General features: G+C 33.5%; 7 protein-coding genes and 1 non-coding gene across 8 annotated transcripts; 2 read left to right on the top strand and 6 right to left on the bottom strand.

The window, feature by feature from the left end:
- Positions 1 to 2,551: 2,551 nt before the first annotated feature.
- RO3G_01319 (uncharacterized protein) lies at positions 2,552 to 2,692 on the bottom strand (the record flags this gene model as incomplete). Its single annotated transcript, XM_067655910.1, has 1 exon — positions 2,552 to 2,692. One exon carries the CDS (start codon positions 2,690 to 2,692, stop codon positions 2,552 to 2,554), a length of 141 nt encoding a protein of 46 aa, XP_067512011.1.
- Positions 2,693 to 3,541: 849 nt separating this feature from the next.
- RO3G_01320 (uncharacterized protein) lies at positions 3,542 to 4,010 on the bottom strand (the record flags this gene model as incomplete). Its single annotated transcript, XM_067655911.1, has 3 exons — positions 3,542 to 3,675; positions 3,709 to 3,793; positions 3,999 to 4,010. 3 exons carry the CDS (start codon positions 4,008 to 4,010, stop codon positions 3,542 to 3,544), a joined length of 231 nt encoding a protein of 76 aa, XP_067512012.1.
- A 2,724-nt stretch (positions 4,011 to 6,734) lies between these two features.
- RO3G_01321 (uncharacterized protein) lies at positions 6,735 to 7,372 on the bottom strand (the record flags this gene model as incomplete). Its single annotated transcript, XM_067655912.1, has 4 exons — positions 6,735 to 6,854; positions 7,065 to 7,169; positions 7,203 to 7,232; positions 7,352 to 7,372. 4 exons carry the CDS (start codon positions 7,370 to 7,372, stop codon positions 6,735 to 6,737), a joined length of 276 nt encoding a protein of 91 aa, XP_067512013.1.
- Positions 7,373 to 8,296: 924 nt separating this feature from the next.
- Positions 8,297 to 9,328, bottom strand: RO3G_01322 (uncharacterized protein; the record flags this gene model as incomplete). Its single annotated transcript, XM_067655913.1, has 2 exons — positions 8,297 to 8,932; positions 9,047 to 9,328. The coding sequence occupies 2 exons, from the start codon at positions 9,326 to 9,328 to the stop codon at positions 8,297 to 8,299; spliced, it is 918 nt and encodes a 305-aa protein (XP_067512014.1).
- Positions 9,329 to 11,408: 2,080 nt separating this feature from the next.
- RO3G_19016 lies at positions 11,409 to 11,480 on the bottom strand. The gene has a single exon. It is a non-coding gene; the product is annotated as a tRNA-Asp (tRNA).
- A 2,252-nt stretch (positions 11,481 to 13,732) lies between these two features.
- RO3G_01323 (uncharacterized protein) lies at positions 13,733 to 14,776 on the top strand (the record flags this gene model as incomplete). Its single annotated transcript, XM_067655914.1, has 1 exon — positions 13,733 to 14,776. The coding sequence occupies one exon, from the start codon at positions 13,733 to 13,735 to the stop codon at positions 14,774 to 14,776; it is 1,044 nt and encodes a 347-aa protein (XP_067512015.1).
- Positions 14,777 to 15,157: 381 nt separating this feature from the next.
- Positions 15,158 to 16,243, top strand: RO3G_01324 (uncharacterized protein; the record flags this gene model as incomplete). Its single annotated transcript, XM_067655915.1, has 1 exon — positions 15,158 to 16,243. The coding sequence occupies one exon, from the start codon at positions 15,158 to 15,160 to the stop codon at positions 16,241 to 16,243; it is 1,086 nt and encodes a 361-aa protein (XP_067512016.1).
- Positions 16,244 to 16,398: 155 nt separating this feature from the next.
- Positions 16,399 to 17,121, bottom strand: RO3G_01325 (uncharacterized protein; the record flags this gene model as incomplete). The annotated part of the gene is made up of 3 exons (XM_067655916.1): positions 16,399 to 16,538; positions 16,885 to 16,903; positions 17,095 to 17,121. 3 exons carry the CDS (start codon positions 17,119 to 17,121, stop codon positions 16,399 to 16,401), a joined length of 186 nt encoding a protein of 61 aa, XP_067512017.1.
- Positions 17,122 to 17,585: the final 464 nt, after the last annotated feature.

Below are 17,585 nucleotides of genomic sequence, written 5' to 3' on the forward strand. Positions count from 1 at the left end.
ATATGCTAAAAACAGCGATAAAAAATAAAAATATCGGAGATTTTGACGGAGACTCTATGTAGATACTTTTATCAATTAGAGCTTATAGTATGCGAATTTTTATCAAAAACTGTCGAATAGAAACAATTTTATATAACCGTTAAATTTATAGCATATCCACACTTTTTTTATGATTGCGGAGCGAATATTTGCTTTCACACTCCGAGATTTTGGGAAATGACGTATCCAATAATATGCTATACTGGGTAAAAATTTGAATGGAATCTGAAAAATTGAATTTTGGAGCCCATCTGGCATTGTAAGCATCTGGTTTCCTCAGCTTGCCTTCATTTACTTTTGTGAAGGATTAACAATCGCCAACTCCTTTGTATGTTTCTTCAATTCTAATATTATTGATGTATGGCAGTTATATGAAACATCGATATGGCCGCCAAAATTTTTGCGACCGATTTAGGGTTCTTAGCGTATATGCTATAACAAGGATGTCTTGCAAAGTGGCATCATCCACTGTCCGAGCATGCATACCAAATGGAAGCTTATTTCTAAGTATCTTTTGATGAATGTAATATAGATACTAAGTTTTTTAACTAAATAACATCATTGATATTATGTAAGGATCACATTGCTTCCTCGATTCTTAAAATATCGTTATTTCTTCATTATGGTTCCAACATTAGTCGTAAAAAAACTAATTGTAATTGTTAAGATCATAGAAAACAAGAGGTAAAAACAAAAATAAAGAAACAGTTTCTGTACTTTTTAAGACTGTTCTTTATTTCAGTTTAAGTTAAAGTAAAAATTATTCTAATTGAAGACAGGTATTTATATCTTATTGAGTGAGTGGCTTGATATCTTTTATTGTTATCGTTCTTCTAATCTTCAGGTACTTTAGCAAGTGTTATCTATAATTATGATTATGAAAACTTTTCATTTGTTCTTTTGTATGTCTGTCATAGATTATCTTCTATTCTGGGAATTCCTCACTGAATTGAAATAACGTTATTTTACGCGTTATTTCAATTATGTGAAAGATTAGCAATATTCCTGACATTGGATTGGATTTGGTTATTTTAGTTGATACGTCTTCTTATCAAAGAACTCTCATGAATACAATACATATTCTAAAAGAACATGTTTAATTGGAATTGATTGTATGATCTTATTTAAATAAACTTGTATTTTATTTTATTTTAATTATGATCTTGTATTAAGACTTATATTTATTAATGTCAACTACAGTCAGTTACTGTTCTACAACAGTATGATCTTATTTAAATTAACTTATATTTTGTTTTATTTTAATTATGATTTCGTATTAATGCTTGTATTTATTAATGTCAACTACAATCAGTTACTGTTCAACAATATGAATAACGTTCTTTGACGCGTTATTCCGATAATGTGAATAATTAGAAACATTCCTGGCATTGGATTGGATTTCTCACAATAGGAAAAGGTCTTGTTATTTCAGGCGTCATTTCTTTTCAAATATCCATCATTAATACATTAAAAGCTCCTTTGAAATATGTTTATTTGGAGCTAGTTATATAATCTTATTTAGATCCGCTTTTATTTTATTTTCATGATAATCGTGTATTAAGAATTATGTATGTCAATGTCAACCCGCAGTCAGCTACTATTTTTCATTAGGCAAATCCAGCAGAGGTTGTTCATACCTCCTCACCTCATATACATAATGACCAAATGTCTTAACCTGGCAGCTATGTCTAACAAAACTGAAATTTTTATACAATGCATGCATAATGTTCGAATTATGGATTTTGCTTTACAAATCCATATATATCAGACGACATTCTGTTTTTTTTTTGACCAACACAGCAATTACTAAAGTCAATATAGGGAAACTTCGCACGTTATACGCAATCACATAAAGAGCTTTGAACAGATTGCATTTTGTCTTTCCTCACACGAAGACCAGAGAAGAACATTGAATATTGTCTCTTGTTACAATCAAACGAAGCTTTTAAATCGTAACATGCTCCAAATAAATTTTTTGGCTGAAAATATTCTGCATCTTCATCTTTACATTACTATTTCTTAGCAGACTTTATTTTTTATTTAACCTACTGGCAACAATGCATTCAACTCAGCCATTAGGTAAGGGTTCGAATCCGACAGTGGACAAAGTTGCAACATATCTATACGACCTTTATCCTGATTGATATGAAATGGGGTGTGATTAGTGTTTCTACCACAACACTGAAATTAAGCGGGCAACCACAGGATTTTGGGGTTTAACCAGACAAGTAAGCATCGATCAGGCTTAACTTTAGGCATAAGCCAAAATTTAGCCATAAGCATAGCCATAGCCATAAACATAGGCCACTAGGTGTAAAAATGCCTTTGCCTCATTTATGTATCAAATGGGGTGCCTCTAGTGTCTGAAATCACTCCGATCACTCCCAAAGTAAGCAGGCAACGCTAGATTTTGGTTTTTAGCCATAGCCGTGACGCTAACTATAGATACAGTCATGAAAAGTGCTCCAACCACAACTCTGAAATTAAGCGGGCAACCACAGGATTTTGGGGTTTAACCATAACCATAGCCACAACCACAGTCATTACCATGACCGTGGCCGTGACCACTACCACGGTCATGATCACAATCATAACCATAACCACAATCACAACGGCATTCCGTCGTAACCGCTAATTGCAGTATCTGCTTCATTTTTGTTCTTTTTTAATATTTACTTTATATATATATCTGTATTTTTAGTCAAGTATTGCATTATTTTCTTTTCTTTTACTTTTTTATCGTAATTGCTTATAATATTATCTTCATATCAATCCATCAAGTCTAATCTTATATTTGTTCATCTTTATTCATAAAAGAGATTCTCATCCCCCATTTCATATTTAAACAAAATATTTGCTTTCTTAACAATATGACATTTTGTTCAAATTTCATTACAAGTAGATTGAAAATAGTTTGAAATGAGCTCATCCCCCCCTTTTAAAATATCCCGTATCTTTTGCAAATAGTATATATTTTGTAAAAGTCATTAGTTATTAGTTATTAGCAATCCAGTTTATTTGTTTAATCTCATAAGAATAAAAAGACTGTAAAATTCAATCAGACTTAAAGAGTTATCTTTTTTATTTAATATTATCATATCTGCTATTTATATTCTATTCATCAAAGTTCAATTAAATCCTTAACATACTTTTTATAATTATAGCTGTAATATCAATATCTGTTCCGGCTTATGCAAATTAAAATATTTATAATTATTCTGTAAGTAGATCTCTATTTTTTTTCATTTAGGTCTCATTGTTTCATTTATTTTATGTTTATGCTATATTAAAACCAACTTGTAAACGTATCAAAGGTGTGAATTTAGTTTATCACCCGAATAATAGAGAAAAAAGGTCTATAATCAATCTTTCTAAGCCATTCACTACTCACTACTCTGATTTCTTATAAATTGAATATGAATCATCTTTAAAGTATGTTGGTATACGACAATAAGCATAAGCGTAAGCATAAATAAGCATAAGCATAAGCGTAAGCCTAATCTTAGTCATAGGTACAAGTATAAGCATAAGCATGAGTATAAGCATGAGTATAAGCATAAGTATAAGCACAAGTATAAGCACAAGTATAAGCACAAGTAGAAGCACAAGTAGAAGCACAAGTAGAAGCATAGATCACTATGTGTGAAAATGTCTTTTTGTCTCATTTACATATCAAATGGGGTGCGCTTAGTGTGTCCGGCATCACTCCGTTCACTCTGGTCATTCCCAAAAGTAAGCAGGTAACCACAGGATCCTAGGGTCTAACCTGTACTAGTCAGTCTATATGAACTTTTTCCTGTTTAGTACCAAATGGGGTGCGTCTAGCGTCTCTACCACAACTCTGGATTTAATCGGGTAACCACAGGATTTTAAGATACAACCGCAGTCACTTCCATGGTCTTGTCCACAACCATGGCCATAGTCATAGCCTTCGACAGGATCCTTCGACGAGATCTTACGACCAGAACCATATTTTAGATTGGAAAAAACTATGAGATATATTCTATTTTTATGAATTGCATCAAAACCCTTCCTTACAAATTCTTTTTTTATATCTCTCTTTTTCTTTTCGTTTAATTTTTTCCAAGCTTCCAATTGATATTCTTGCATAAAAGAAACATATACTTTATGTTGTGCTCTAAAGATAATCATTGAACAATTGGCACTTCAGGCCACAATGGATAAATCATGAGATTTACAATTCCATCGGCGCTAAGACTATACTCCAGGTATGGAAATATATACTTTTGGCTATTGCGCATCGATTGGTACTACTTTTGTTTTCGAATTCCGAATCTTTGTGGTGGATATTTACGTTTGAAAATAGGCGGTATACAATTTTTTTGGCATGCTCTATATCTGTGACATCTTTACAGATTTTAGCAAAAATTTGAACATTTGTGTAACTATATGGTCCAGCAACACATGTTACAAGCTTGCTAGCATATCAGCTTTTGATGAAGGGAAATATGCTAAAAACAGCGATAAAAAATAAAAATATCGGAGATTTTGACGGAGACTCTATGTAGATACTTTTATCAATTAGAGCTTATAGTATGCGAATTTTTATCAAAAACTGTCGAATAGAAACAATTTTATATAACCGTTAAATTTATAGCATATCCACACTTTTTTTATGATTGCGGAGCGAATATTTGCTTTCACACTCCGAGATTTTGGGAAATGACGTATCCAATAATATGCTATACTGGGTAAAAATTTGAATGGAATCTGAAAAATTGAATTTTGGAGCCCATCTGGCATTGTAAGCATCTGGTTTCCTCAGCTTGCCTTCATTTACTTTTGTGAAGGATTAACAATCGCCAACTCCTTTGTATGTTTCTTCAATTCTAATATTATTGATGTATGGCAGTTATATGAAACATCGATATGGCCGCCAAAATTTTTGCGACCGATTTAGGGTTCTTAGCGTATATGCTATAACAAGGATGTCTTGCAAAGTGGCATCATCCACTGTCCGAGCATGCATACCAAATGGAAGCTTATTTCTAAGTATCTTTTGATGAATGTAATATAGATACTAAGTTTTTTAACTAAATAACATCATTGATATTATGTAAGGATCACATTGCTTCCTCGATTCTTAAAATATCGTTATTTCTTCATTATGGTTCCAACATTAGTCGTAAAAAAACTAATTGTAATTGTTAAGATCATAGAAAACAAGAGGTAAAAACAAAAATAAAGAAACAGTTTCTGTACTTTTTAAGACTGTTCTTTATTTCAGTTTAAGTTAAAGTAAAAATTATTCTAATTGAAGACAGGTATTTATATCTTATTGAGTGAGTGGCTTGATATCTTTTATTGTTATCGTTCTTCTAATCTTCAGGTACTTTAGCAAGTGTTATCTATAATTATGATTATGAAAACTTTTCATTTGTTCTTTTGTATGTCTGTCATAGATTATCTTCTATTCTGGGAATTCCTCACTGAATTGAAATAACGTTATTTTACGCGTTATTTCAATTATGTGAAAGATTAGCAATATTCCTGACATTGGATTGGATTTGGTTATTTTAGTTGATACGTCTTCTTATCAAAGAACTCTCATGAATACAATACATATTCTAAAAGAACATGTTTAATTGGAATTGATTGTATGATCTTATTTAAATAAACTTGTATTTTATTTTATTTTAATTATGATCTTGTATTAAGACTTATATTTATTAATGTCAACTACAGTCAGTTACTGTTCTACAACAGTATGATCTTATTTAAATTAACTTATATTTTGTTTTATTTTAATTATGATTTCGTATTAATGCTTGTATTTATTAATGTCAACTACAATCAGTTACTGTTCAACAATATGAATAACGTTCTTTGACGCGTTATTCCGATAATGTGAATAATTAGAAACATTCCTGGCATTGGATTGGATTTCTCACAATAGGAAAAGGTCTTGTTATTTCAGGCGTCATTTCTTTTCAAATATCCATCATTAATACATTAAAAGCTCCTTTGAAATATGTTTATTTGGAGCTAGTTATATAATCTTATTTAGATCCGCTTTTATTTTATTTTCATGATAATCGTGTATTAAGAATTATGTATGTCAATGTCAACCCGCAGTCAGCTACTATTTTTCATTAGGCAAATCCAGCAGAGGTTGTTCATACTTCTTCACCTAACATACATAATGGCCAAATGCTCTTAACCTGGCAGCCATGGCTAACAAAATTGAAAGCTTTATATAATGCATGCATAATGTTCAAATTAAGGATTTTGCTTTACAAATCCATATATATCAGACGACATTCCGTTTTTTTTTTCACCCACATAGCAATTACTAAAGTCAATATAGAAAAACTTCGCACGTTATACGCAATATCATAAAGAGCTTTGAACAGATTACATTGTATCTTTGCTCACACAAAGACAGGAGAACAACATTGATTATTGTCTCTTATTACCATCAAACGAAGCTTTTAAATCAAAACATGCTCAGAATATTTTTTTTTGGCTCAAAATATTCTGCATCGTCATCTTTGAACTATTATTTCTTAGCAGACTTTATTTTTTATTTAACCTACTGGCAACAATGCATTCAACTCAGCCATTAGGTAAGGGTTCGAATCCGACAGTGGACAAAGTTGCAACATATCTATACGACCTTTATCCTGATTGATATGAAATGGGGTGTGATTAGTGTTTCTACCACAACACTGAAATTAAGCGGGCAACCACAGGATTTTGGGGTTTAACCAGACAAGTAAGCATCGATCAGGCTTAACTTTAGGCATAAGCCAAAATTTAGCCATAAGCATAGCCATAGCCATAAACATAGGCCACTAGGTGTAAAAATGCCTTTGCCTCATTTATGTATCAAATGGGGTGCCTCTAGTGTCTGAAATCACTCCGATCACTCCCAAAGTAAGCAGGCAACGCTAGATTTTGGTTTTTAGCCATAGCCGTGACGCTAACTATAGATACAGTCATGAAAAGTGCTCCAACCACAACTCTGAAATTAAGCGGGCAACCACAGGATTTTGGGGTTTAACCACAACCACAACCACAACCACAACCACTGTAACTGCCATAACTGCAGCCATATCCACTACCGCAACTATAACCACAACCACAGTCATGGCCGCAAAGTGCAGTATCTGCTTCATTTTTTGTTCTTTTTTTATATTTACTTTATATATAAATCTGTTGTTTTTAGTCAACTATTTCATTATTTTCTTTTCTTTTACTTTTTTATCGTAATCGCTTATAATATTATCATCATATCAATCATCAACTGTAATCTTATATTTGTTTATCTTTATTTAAACAAAATATTTACTTTCTTAACAATATCACCCATTTTGTTCAAATTTCATTATAAATAAATTGAAAATCGATTGGAAATAAATTGAAATCAACTCAACCCCTTTTAAAATAACACGTATCTTTTGCAAATAGTATCTGTTGCTTATGCGACTTATATCAAGTCATTAGTTGTTAGCAATCTCCCACTTAATTTGTTTTATCTCGTAAGAACCAAAAAACCACTATAAAATTCAACCAGACTTAAAAAGTTATCCTTTTTTTTTAATATTATTATATTTGCTGCTATTTGTATTCTTTTCAACTTAATTAGCTATAGTTGTAGATCTAGCATAAATAAATTTTAATATGAATATCTGTTCCTGCTTATGCAAAGTACAATATTTATAATTATTTCTTGAGTACATCTCTATTTTTTTCATTTATGTCTCATTGTTTCATTTATTTTATGTTTATGCTATATTAAAACCAACTTGTAAACGTGTTAAAGGTGTGAATTTAGTTTATCACCCGAATAATAGTGAAAAAAGGACTATAATCAATCTTTGTAAGGCATTCACTACTATCATTTCTTACAAGTCGAATATGAATCATCTTTAAAGTATCTTGGTATACGACAATAAGCATAAATAAGCATAAGCCTAAGCCTAATCTTATAAGTACAAGTATAAGCATAAGTATGAGTATAAGCATAAGTATAAACATAAGTACAGTGGCTACCAAAACCGTTCGCACAAAACGTATTTTTTCCTTTCTGAATCTTTTGTGACCTATTGCGCATAAAAGATACCATATCTAATACATATTTCCTAAGAGTACAAACTCTTGGCTTTCTGATGAAGTATAAAATGTCACTCTATGCGCACCCTAACTCGTACTACGGAGAATCAAAACTCAAAGGCACATTCGAACGGTTTTGGGGCCACATATTTTAAAGCGAAATGAATTAAAATAAGTTTATTTAATATCCAATATACAAGCCATCAGCCTCAATAACTGCACGACATCGATCGGGCATACTTTTAATAAACCTTTGGCATTCTTCAGCCGTGATTTGGTACCAAGTGTGTCCTATACGATCCCATAGCTCATGTATACCACATGGAGGGCAGTCATAATTTTTAAACAGCCGTCTTTTAAGTAATTGCCACATGTTTTCAATTGGGTTCAAGTCCAGTGATTGTGGTGGCCATTTCATTACATAAAACTCTTGCTCATTTAGCCATTTTGATACGACTTTAGCTGTATGTTTGGGGTCGTTGTCCTGCATAAAGATAAATTTACTCGTAGATTTTCCACTTTCTTCCATATACCAGGCCAAAGACTTCATCAAGTCATCTTGTAAAACCTCCAAATAAACGTCCTTTGTCATGTTCTTGCCCACATCCACAATATAGCCTGGACCGTACCAGCTAATGCAGCTCCATACCATTATAGAGCCTCCTCCATGCTTCACTGTCTCACAAACCTGGTGCTTTTTTAACGGTTGGCCTGGCACTTTCCATGCATAAGACTTCCCGTCGGACCCAAAACGGTTGACTTTGGTTTCGTCAGACCATATGACGTTCATCCAATTGTTTACTGTCCAGTCAATGTGCTAACGAGCCCATTGGAGCCTCTTCTTTCTATTTCTTTCATTAATTAAAGGTTTCTTTGGCCTGACAAATGAGACCAAACCAGCATCCCTTAACGCTCTACGTACAGTATTTACAGAAACTGACTTGCCCAAGTTCTGCTCTAACGACTGCTGTGCTTGTACAGCATTTTCGAGACCATCTACTGTTACAGAACGAACGAGATGCTGCTGTTCCCGCTTAGTGAGCGCTTTTGGCCTACCACCTTTGTCAATTCGAGCAGGCAAGCCTAACTCCAAACGAATTTTATGAACAGTAGAGGATGATACTTTGACTAACTTTGCAATTTTATGATAAGAAAAACCTTGACGAAGGTAAAACTCGATAGTGTTCTTGCGATCTTCTGTTAATGGTTGCATGTTGGGTAATTACTTGGTAGATGTCGAGATGTCGAAATGAGAATGTGCGAATGACAAAGAAAAAAAGGCAAAAAAATAATGCGCAGTGGTGAATTAGTAAGCAGCGAAAGTTCTGGAAGAATTGGAGGGTGCAGTGACTGCGTTTATCGCAATCGAAGAATTCCTCAAGCGTGGCCCCAAAACCGTTCGAATGTGCCTTTGAGTTTTGATTCTCCGTAGTACGAGTTAGGGTGCGCATAGAGTGACATTTTATACTTCATCAGAAAGCCAAGAGTTTGTACTCTTAGGAAATATGTATTAGATATGGTATCTTTTATGCGCAATAGGTCACAAAAGATTCAGAAAGGAAAAAATACGTTTTGTGCGAACGGTTTTGGTAGCCACTGTATGAGAACATGGTTAATCTTGGGATGAACTTAACACATCGAACTGTCAATCATAGTGTGACATTCCGCGACGGTGACGTCCATACCAACACAATCGAGGGTAAGCATAAAATTGGAGTATACAAGAGTTTATAGTACTAGCTTAATAAAGTTTTTCTAGAAACTTGGAATGGAACAAAAATCAGTGTAACTCCCACCCTTAGAACAAAGAAAATGGTACCTTGGCTGCTTATCGAATTTATTTGGCGAAGAAAGCACCACAACGATATTTTTGGGGGCATAATTGATTGTCTTAAGAATGTCAGCTTTGATCGAGCTCAGCGTAACCCAGCATGGTTAACTGAGCTTGATGCAAAATAACAATAATAATAAAAAAAATTAAAAAAAGCTCAATAAAAATGTCCTCAATATATAACCTACAGAGAGCAAGCATTATTAATATACTTTGTCAAAAAATAAGCAAAAGCATTCCTGTAATTAGTTAAATAATGTAAGGTTCGTGTAATGAAGTTGTTTTGTCAAGCCAGAGAGGAGAGAGAGAGAAAGAACCGGACAGGAACTAAGAAGCTTGGATAGACAACTACAAGAGGACAAGAGAAGGTGGCGTTAAGGGCTTGAAGGTGTGAACTGCAAATAGGACTTACGATAGTTGATAAGTAAGAACGAGACAAAGATAAGTAAAGGCAGGAATAGACGGACAGTCTAATAGAGAGAATAATACTTGATAATTGACTGATGTTTATTTAAATAAAAGATTATGGGTATTTATACTATTATGAGGAATGTGGAATATGATTTTTATTAAATTGAGGGTTTTGTTTATAATTAAAAAGAATGTGCCCTAAGGGCCGATAACGTCATGACAGTTCGTTAGGCTTTCGGGTTTCGATTGGTTTGATATAAGTTGTTGAGATAAAGTATTAGGTCAATTGAGATCCAATAAGAGTAAGTAATTTGAATTATAGGCTTGTTTGTATATAGTGACCACCAGGTCTTGTTAAGTGGATCAAACTTGATTTGTAAAGTAAAATGTAAAGAAATGTAATAAAAATATAACATGAATACAATGAAGATAACTTGCTTCAAGGGAATTCGACTGGTTTGAAATAAAATAAGAAAAATAGATTTGTCTTTTAAGAGACTATTTATTGAATAGAAGTGAACTGAAGTAAATTGAAATAAAAGATATAGGGATATTTATATAAAAATAATAGAGAAAAGTAAAGGAAATAAGGTTGATATTTTTACTTGAGTCGATGTTGTGTATTTTAGTTAAATTATTGAAGTAAGTCGATTTCAAAGTCAGTTGTACCGTCCAAAATTTTATAGATGTCTTCATCATTCTCGTTACACTAGTGATCAGCATTGTTTTCCTGGTCCAAAATTTCATCATTTTGTCGTGTCAGATCACGAATAGATTTTTTAAGGTAATTAACAAAGGTACAAGATAATTAATTGAGTAGTCAAAAGCTAATTGTTTATTTAATAAATATAAGATCTATTTATACTATTTTATGTTTGCTGTGGTGGTGATGTTTGTTACTTGCAGTTTTGATGTTAATACTGAAGACACTGCGGTTATACTGCGGTTATACTGCGGTTGCTAGTTTACAGTTGAAAGTCCAAAAGAGATAATTGCGTTACATTCTAAAAATGTAACAAAAGACGTGACAATTTGTACTCAACAAAAAATTCTCTCCGGCGGGGAATTGAACCCCGGTCTCCCGCGTGACAGGCGGGGATACTCACCACTATACTACCGAAGAGGGGTTGTGGATTTAGCTCAATTGGTATGTTGTGTGACTATTATTGTGGTGGTCGCGCCACTGCAAATAATCGTTCCAATTGGATAAAGCATATCGCAAGATTGAACATTTTTTGGTTAACAGTGTTGTAGAACAGTAACTGATTGTAGTTGACATTAATAAATATAAGTCTTAATACAAGATCATAATTAAAATAAAATAAAATACAAGTTTATTTAAATAAGATCATACAATCAATTCCAATTAAACATGTTCTTTTAGAATATGTATTGTATTCATGAGAGTTCTTTGATAAGAAGACGTATCAACTAAAATAACCAAATCCAATCCAATGTCAGGAATATTGCTAATCTTTCACATAATTGAAATAACGCGTAAAATAACGTTATTCAAATCAGTGAGGAGTTCCCAGAATAAAAGATAATCTATGACAGACATACAAAAGAACAAATGAAAAGTTTTCATAATCATAATTAGAGATAACACTTGCTAAAGTACCTGAATATTAGAAGAACGATAACAATAGAAGATATCAAGCCACTCACTCAATAAGATATAAATACCTGCCTTCAATTAGAATAATTTTTACTAAAAAACTTAAACTGAAATAAAGATCAGTCTCAAAAAGTACCCAAACTGTTTCTTTATTTTTGTTTTTACCTTTTCCTTTATTATTAAACCATTGTACAACAAACAGATATTTATGGGTTTTGAGAAAAGATGTAACTTTCGTTGTATTGGTCATTTTTGAATTTTGAAAAAAGATTTAGGTGCGAAAAAAATAAAGAAATTTAATGATATTTTTGTTTTTTTTGTAGGGTAAGTATTCATAAAGTTATTCATGTTTTAAAAAAGTGTCTGTTTTTTTTACAGATGATCTTTTTTTGGTAAGCCTGTTCCCCTCTACTGTTGAAAGACCGATGTCTTCTTTTTTTATTTTTGAGGGCAAAATGCGGAAATCAAAAGCAATTTGCGATTATTTTGTTCAGAAGAATACATATTAGGAAGGTGGTTTGTGATTTTTAGCTTAGATCATTACAAACGTGTTACAAAACGTAATAAAATAGTCGTGTTTGGGAAAAAAAATGACCTGGTAAAAAAAGACTAAGTTAAAAAAAAAAGACTTCGTAAAAAAAAAGAAAAGAGTCTAGCAATAGAAAGCTCATTATTCAAATGAAAACAATAATTTAACAACAAATATTCTTTATAGAAATGCAAATGTCTTTACATTATAAAATAATAATAAAATAAAGAAGCTCTGCTAACATTTTGTTACAAGGCAGCTATAATTAACAAATACATACAAAACACTTTTGTTTATCAAGTAAATAGATTGCTTTATTATTTTTTATGACAAATAATATAAAAGAATATATGTTTTTTAAGCTTATACTAGTTCATTACTTACTTTATGTTTGCACATGGGTGTAATTTGCCATTAGCCATTAGCCATTAGAGATGTGAGCAATGGCAACTTTCTTTACCAAAAATAACCTTTCAGTAACAAGCAACAATAAAGTCTGTTATTCTTATAGTTTTATCGTATTGGAAAGAACAACTTTGCTCATGAGGTTCATGTTCGTCATCCGAATGTGTCCCATTAGGAATTCCTAATGTAAGAAAAAAAAAGAAACCAACATTAGACTTGGTTGCTATTATTTTTTTTTATAAACTTACATTTGACCAGAACTTGAGCTTTCTTTTTTATCTTTTGTACCTTGAGCATCTAGTGTATTCCATGAAACAAAGCCAGGGAAAAAAAAAAGTTACTTTAAGCACCGACTTTATTTTTTGAAATTTAACATGTTTTTTTTATCAGGCACGTTTTCTCTTTCTACCTATTTTTTTGCTATTTCCAAATTTAAAAACTATAAACAACATGAACAACTTCAACGCTACCAAAATTGTTTGCACCTGTTCTGAATGCATCAAACACCCCAATGGATATAGAATGCTTGCAAAGAGAACTGTAAGAGGCCATGTACTTATCGACAGAGTTAGAAACAGAGGTTTTTTTTTTATTTTCCAACAGAAATACAACCGTGCTAATGTTAAAAAAAAACAGAATCAAGAAGAGCAAATGAAACTAATGACCACGAGGAGGAAACCATTGAATACTCTTCAGCAATTCCTGAACCAGAAAGTGAAGGTATATTATTAGTCAACAAAGCATTTTATATAAGAAAGTTTTTATTCATTGAATTCTATTTTGCAATCTGGTAGATGGAATGAGCATTGACGAAGAGGAAAGAATGAGTGATGAACAGCAGCTTCATCACCTTTTGCTGTTGTTCATTGTGCTTTTTCAAGCAAAGCACCTCTCGGTGAAAGCCGGTGAAGACTTGTTGGCCTTTCTTTCCTTCTTTGTTCGTGCTCTTGGCCATGGCATGGAGATTCCTACAAAGATCTCCACTGCTCGTAACATGGTCAATTATTCCTCTGCCAGTAGTGGTGTCTCCCGTTTCCTTGTCTGCTCTCTTTGTAGAAGTGTTTACGACACAGGAAGTTTGCATACCCAGCAATGCCCTTTTATTAGGTTTGCGAACAATCCTCACAGACAAGAGCACCCATGCGGCAATTCACTTTTTATTGGTAGCAGCCTCAAGCCTGTCCTCGAGTTTCCGTACAACTCAATTGTCGAAACGTTGAAGAAGTTCTTTGTTCGTCCAACATTCGAAACAGAAATCGAAGAATGGAGACATCGGCATGTGGAAGAAGGCGTGTTTTACGATATTTACGATGGTAGAGTGTGGAACAGTCTTGTTGATTCGGCTGGAGAACCATTCGTAAATAGAAGTCGATCATTAATGGTTTCATTGAACGTTGATTGGTTTCAACCTAGTGATGGTATGCACTACTCTTGTGGTGGTGTATATCTCACAATCAACAACCTTCCAAGGAGTTCCAGGATGAAGGTTTCCAACATCATCCTGGTTGGTATGATTCCTGGGCCTGGCGAGCCCACGGATGACCAGCTCCAGAACTTCATGCGACCAATGATTGCAGAGCTGAATACCTTGTACGGAGGTATAATGATGCCAACGTACCAGAACAGAAACGGTGAAATGGTACGTGTTGCTTTGATGTCCGTTAACTGTGATATACCAGCAGCTCGCAAAGTAGCTGGGTTCATGGGTCAATCCGCGCACAAAGCCTGCAACAAATGTTCGACTGTGTTTTCGCGAATCAGCACTGGTGCAAATTCAACGAAGCCAGATTTTTCTGACTTTGACGATGAGCACTGGATTCCTGCGAAACAATACCCAGCAGCGTCAAGAAGCCTATGCTTTGGCTAATTGCCCACTCACATTTACGCAAACACCAATCCTTGCAGACAACACCAGGAAGGTAATGGAGTGAACTTCACCGACTAGAGTATTTTGATGTCGTGAGATTGACAACCGTTGATCCCATGCACAATTTATTTCTAGGTACGCCAAAACGAATGGTTGAAGTTTGGGTAGATCACGGGCTGCTTACCACATCTGATTTCAAAGCCATGGCTGATGAATCAGCTTCTATTATCATTCCTTCACAGTACTCTAAAATCCCAAAAAGTATGTAACGAGCGTAAAAGAACTTATTCTATAATAAATCTGAACACTAATTTTTTGTTATAAAAAAAAAAAAAAAAAAAAAAAATCGAAAAAGGCAAGATTGAAAGTACCTTTGGTAATATGAAAGCTGATGAATGGAGAACGTGGTGTGTTGTGCTTTCGCCTTTTCTGCTGAAGCAAAGATTAGTTGGTGAGCATTTTGCTAATTGGATGCGCTACGTGGAAGCAGTAAGATTGGTAACTGGTCCTGTAGTTACAACAGAAGAGATACATGCTGCACATTCCTTATTCAAGACCTTTGGCAAGACTTGTGCTCGACTATATGGAAAAGAATCAATAACACCAAATATGCATATGCACATACATTTGAAAGAATGCTGTTTGGACTTTGGTCCATCCTATGCCTTTTGGCTCTATGGCTTTGAACGCTTGAATGGCGATGTCAAAAAAATCAACATCAACTACAAGACAGGCTTTGAAACCACATATGTTACTATGCTTACACAAATTATCCACACACAAGACCTTATCCATTCATTACCAACCCTCATTAACACCAACAATCAAGGCATGCTTCTACTGATCAACTTCATAAAGGAAATAGGCGAGGTTACGAATGACGAGAGTGGTTTAACGCCATTTGATTACTCTCAATTCATAGACGGACCAAGTCTATTTAACCTGACAATTACTGGTAGTGAGCCTCTGCCACCACAAGCCCTTCATTCAGAAATCAACATCAAACAACAAACTTTATGCATCGAACACTATGAAATCTTACAAAACTACTATATGAATACTTATGAAATACCTATGCCCAATACGATCAATACAAATATACAATCATTTAAAAAAATTAACTTGCTTGGACTACGTTACCAACAATCCGACAATCATTCATCATCATCATCATATATTCAAGCCATTATGAACAACCAACTACGAATTGGCCAAATATCATTTTTTTTCTCACATTCATTCAACAATTCCATTCACTATTTTGCATTCGTCAATTGGTACAGCCATGCGACTCAACATTTTCCCACCTTCGATGGTACTGGCATCCAAGTGTGGAAGAATCAATTTGATCCAGTTTCAAGCAACAATATACTTCCAATCTACAGAATTTTCAATCCTGTTGCTGTATGCCCTTATGTGCATAATCACCTTCTTACTCTCGCTCTGCCAAGACGAATTTTTATGTAACAAATATACCAAGCCATTAAAACACTATTGTTATTTTATTATGTATTTTACTAAAGAACCATGCAATAGTTTTTTCTTTTTTTTTTCTTTAAAAATTTTTATTCGATTTGTGAAGAGACAACAAAATAAGAAACAAAAAGAAAGAAAGAAAATGCCTACTGCATTGGATTGGCAGCAGCAAAGGAAGAAGAAGAAGCAGAAACAGAGGTTGGAAAACCAAGACCAGGAGAAGAAAAAGCCCAGGAAGGAAAATCAGTATCATCGAGCTTGTCAGGGAACTCCACCTCAACGTTTTCTATTATTCTTCTAATAGTTGGCGGAGCCCCCTTTTTCTTCATGGATTCCTTGTATTTTTTTTGCAACTCTTCGTGGAATTGCACCACCTGTAGATTGATTAAGGTACAGTGGCCGTCAAAACTGGTCGCATGTTTTCATATTTTGCCTATACGCACTATCTTCTTCTTCATTTCTTAGTTTATAGCGCTGAAATATAGTTCATTCGAAAGAGCAAACTCTGGACAATTATATGGTAACACAGACATCACAGTAGAACCAGTATATTGGTAGTAATTGGCACTTAAAGTCCGACGGTACATGCGACCAGTTTTGACGGCGTTTGTACACTACGGCGCAAGGTTTACTTTCTGAAGTTATTTTACTCTTTATAAATCGTTTTGATTACCAAAAATGTTAATTTTTTATTGTTTTTTCATTGTCCTCCACATTATTTTTTTAAAAATGCTCCAGCCTTTTTTTACTGCTCCACTTTTTTTTTTTCTGTAAATAAATGCTGAAATAAAGTGAATCTACTTGGCAAAATCACTTTTAAAACTATATACAACCTTATTTACACTGTTAAAAAGATATAACACAGCCATATTGCACAACTCGCATTTTTCTGCATTATGACTGTAATAGTCGTAAAAAAATCCCTATTCATTAGTTTTTTTGAGCAATCACAAAGTAGGTTGTGCACAATTTTTTATTTTTATTTTAAAAAAGTTCTGCAATTTTCTTTTTTGTTTCTTTCTTGAACTATATTTTACGGTTGTTTTTAGAATAGATAATATGCAACAACAAGAAAAAGGAACGACTTATAACTCAATCACGGCCCAGAATATAAAAAAAGAAAAAAAAACAAAGCTCACGTTTTTTTATGCCTCTGTCACTTGTCGTATCCTAAATCACTTTTACATCTTGTACTCCAGCTGACATGTTTTTAAAGAAAACTTAAATTGTGAAAAAGAAGACATGTAAGCATTATGGCAAAGAGTTAGTAGTGCGCCTGTACCATTAGTTTTATTTATTTCAGCAAATTTAAACAAGACATGTTTTGATTGCC

The sequence above is a fragment of the Rhizopus delemar genome, genomic scaffold (genome assembly GCF_000149305.1).
Source record: "Rhizopus delemar RA 99-880 supercont3.1 genomic scaffold, whole genome shotgun sequence".
NCBI lineage: Eukaryota > Fungi > Mucoromycota > Mucoromycetes > Mucorales > Rhizopodaceae > Rhizopus > Rhizopus delemar.